The 1,893-nt window shown below is 42.6% G+C and overlaps 1 protein-coding gene across 1 annotated transcript; it reads left to right on the top strand.

The window, feature by feature from the left end:
- Nucleotides 1–388: 388 nt before the first annotated feature.
- Nucleotides 389–1,653, top strand: LOC107494661 (uncharacterized). The gene is made up of 2 exons (XM_016115701.1): nucleotides 389–1,147; nucleotides 1,258–1,653. The coding sequence occupies exons 1-2, from the start codon at nucleotides 389–391 to the stop codon at nucleotides 1,651–1,653; spliced, it is 1,155 nt and encodes a 384-aa protein (XP_015971187.1).
- The last annotated feature ends 240 nt before the right edge of the window (nucleotides 1,654–1,893 follow it).

Genomic DNA, 1,893 nt, shown 5'->3' on the forward strand with positions numbered 1-1,893 from the left:
CAGAAGCGGATAATTGGTTCCAGGCCCTAGAGCGTGCATTACAAGCACATCATATTCCGAACAACCAGTATGTAGAGTTTTCTATGTATCAGCTTTTGGGAGAGGCTCAACATTGGTGGCAAGGAGAATGCCGCTTGCTACAGTTTTAGAATGCCGATATCCCTTGGGATGTATTCCAGACGGCTTTTTACAAGAAGTACTTTCCTGAATCTACTAGGGAAGCGAAGGAGATGGAGCTTATGCAGCTGAAGCAAGGTTCTTTGTCTGTGGCGGACTATACTAGCTGATTCAAGGGGCTTTGTAGGTTCTCTAGGGGTGTCAGGGTGCCCCGGAGACCTATGAAAGCTGGAAGTGCATCAAGTATCAAAGGGGCTTGAAGGATAACATCATGACTGCTATGGCTCCTTTGAAGATTTGGATTTTCTCCGATCTAGTGAATAAGGTGAGAGTTGTTGAGGAATATGCAAAGATGGTAGCCTCGTCAAGGGACACTCGTGGAGGAACCACTAGTTGGGAACATGGTAAGTACTTTCAGCCGAGGGGTCAGAATTTTAAGAAAGAAAGACATGCGCCTCAAGGTCAAGGAGGCTTCGGAAGGAATACTCATGATCAGTTTCAGTATGCTAAAGGGAGAGGGAATCAGAGTAAGATTTCTCTGGATTTAACTTGTGTGCGTTGTGGACGTTTTCATCCAAATGACTTTTGCAAGATTGGTATAGGTGGTTGCTTCAATTGCAGATTACCTGGTCACATTGTGAGGGATTGTACTCGTCAAAAGAACCCAAATGCGGGCCAGAGTCAACATAAAGGGCGAGTATTTACTATGAATGCCAGGGATGCTGCTAAGGCGGATCCTCTGATGAGAGGTAACTGTTTAATTGGTGATAAGATCTTGGTTGCATTGTATGATATTGGAGCTTCGCATTCGTTTATTTCGTTTGGCAAAGTTGAGGAACTAGGCTTGAAAGTGTCAGAATTAGCATTTGAATTACATGTCCATACTCCGCATCAGACGATTGTGACTAGGTTAGGTTGTAGGCATGTAGGTTTTAAGCTTGAGGGTAGAGACTTTGTGCATGATTTGATTTGTTTACCAATGATTGGGTTGGAGATAATTTTGGGGTTTGATTGGTTGTCAAAAAATTGGGTTTTGTTGGATTACTTTGAGCGGTCAATTCATTTTATGCCAGAAGGAGAAAATGGAGCAGTGGTAGCTGAGGGTTATTAACTGAACTCTATAATGGTGCACTGTAGTAGGAGAAGTTAGATCAAATCCAGGTAGTTAGAAACTTTCTAGAAGTGTTCTCGGAAGATATTTCTGAGTTCCCACCTCAAAGGGAGATTGAATTTACAATTGAATTAGTGCCGGGAGCCAGACCAGTGTCGATTGCACTGTATAAAATGGCTCCGATAGAGCTGGTAGAATTAAAGACTCATTTGGAAGAGCTTCTGAACAAGAGGTTCATTCGATCGAGTGTATCTCCGTGGGGAGCTCCAGTTTTATTGGTAAAGAAGAAGGACAGAGGAATGCGACTTTGCGTGGATTACAGGCAGTTAAACAAAGTGACTGTGAAGAACAAGTACCCGTTGCCTAGGATAGATGACTTGATGGATCAATTGCAAAGGGCCGGAGTGTTTTCCAAGATTGACTGAAGATCCAGTTACCATTAGATAAGGGTGAAAGAGGACAACATTCCGAAAACTATGTTTAGGACGCACTATGGACACTACGAGTTTGCAGTGATGTCCTTTGGGTTAACAAATGCACCTGTTGTGTTCATGGATTACATGAACAGAGTATTTCGTTCCTTGTTGGACAAATGCGTGGTGGTTTTCATTGACGACATCTTAGTTTATTCTAAGACTTTGAAGGATTATGATTTTGAACTAAGT

This window comes from Arachis duranensis, chromosome 6 (genome assembly GCF_000817695.3).
Source record: "Arachis duranensis cultivar V14167 chromosome 6, aradu.V14167.gnm2.J7QH, whole genome shotgun sequence".
NCBI lineage: Eukaryota > Viridiplantae > Streptophyta > Magnoliopsida > Fabales > Fabaceae > Arachis > Arachis duranensis.

Coding starts and splice junctions, on each gene's coding strand:
- LOC107494661 (XM_016115701.1), top strand. CDS start 389: ATGACTGCTATGGCTCCTTTGAAGATTTGGATTTTCTCCGATCTAGTG. Junction 1,148..1,257: donor ATTGGTTGTCAAAAAATTGG/GTTTTGTTGGAT, acceptor GCACTGTAGTAG/GAGAAGTTAGATCAAATCCA.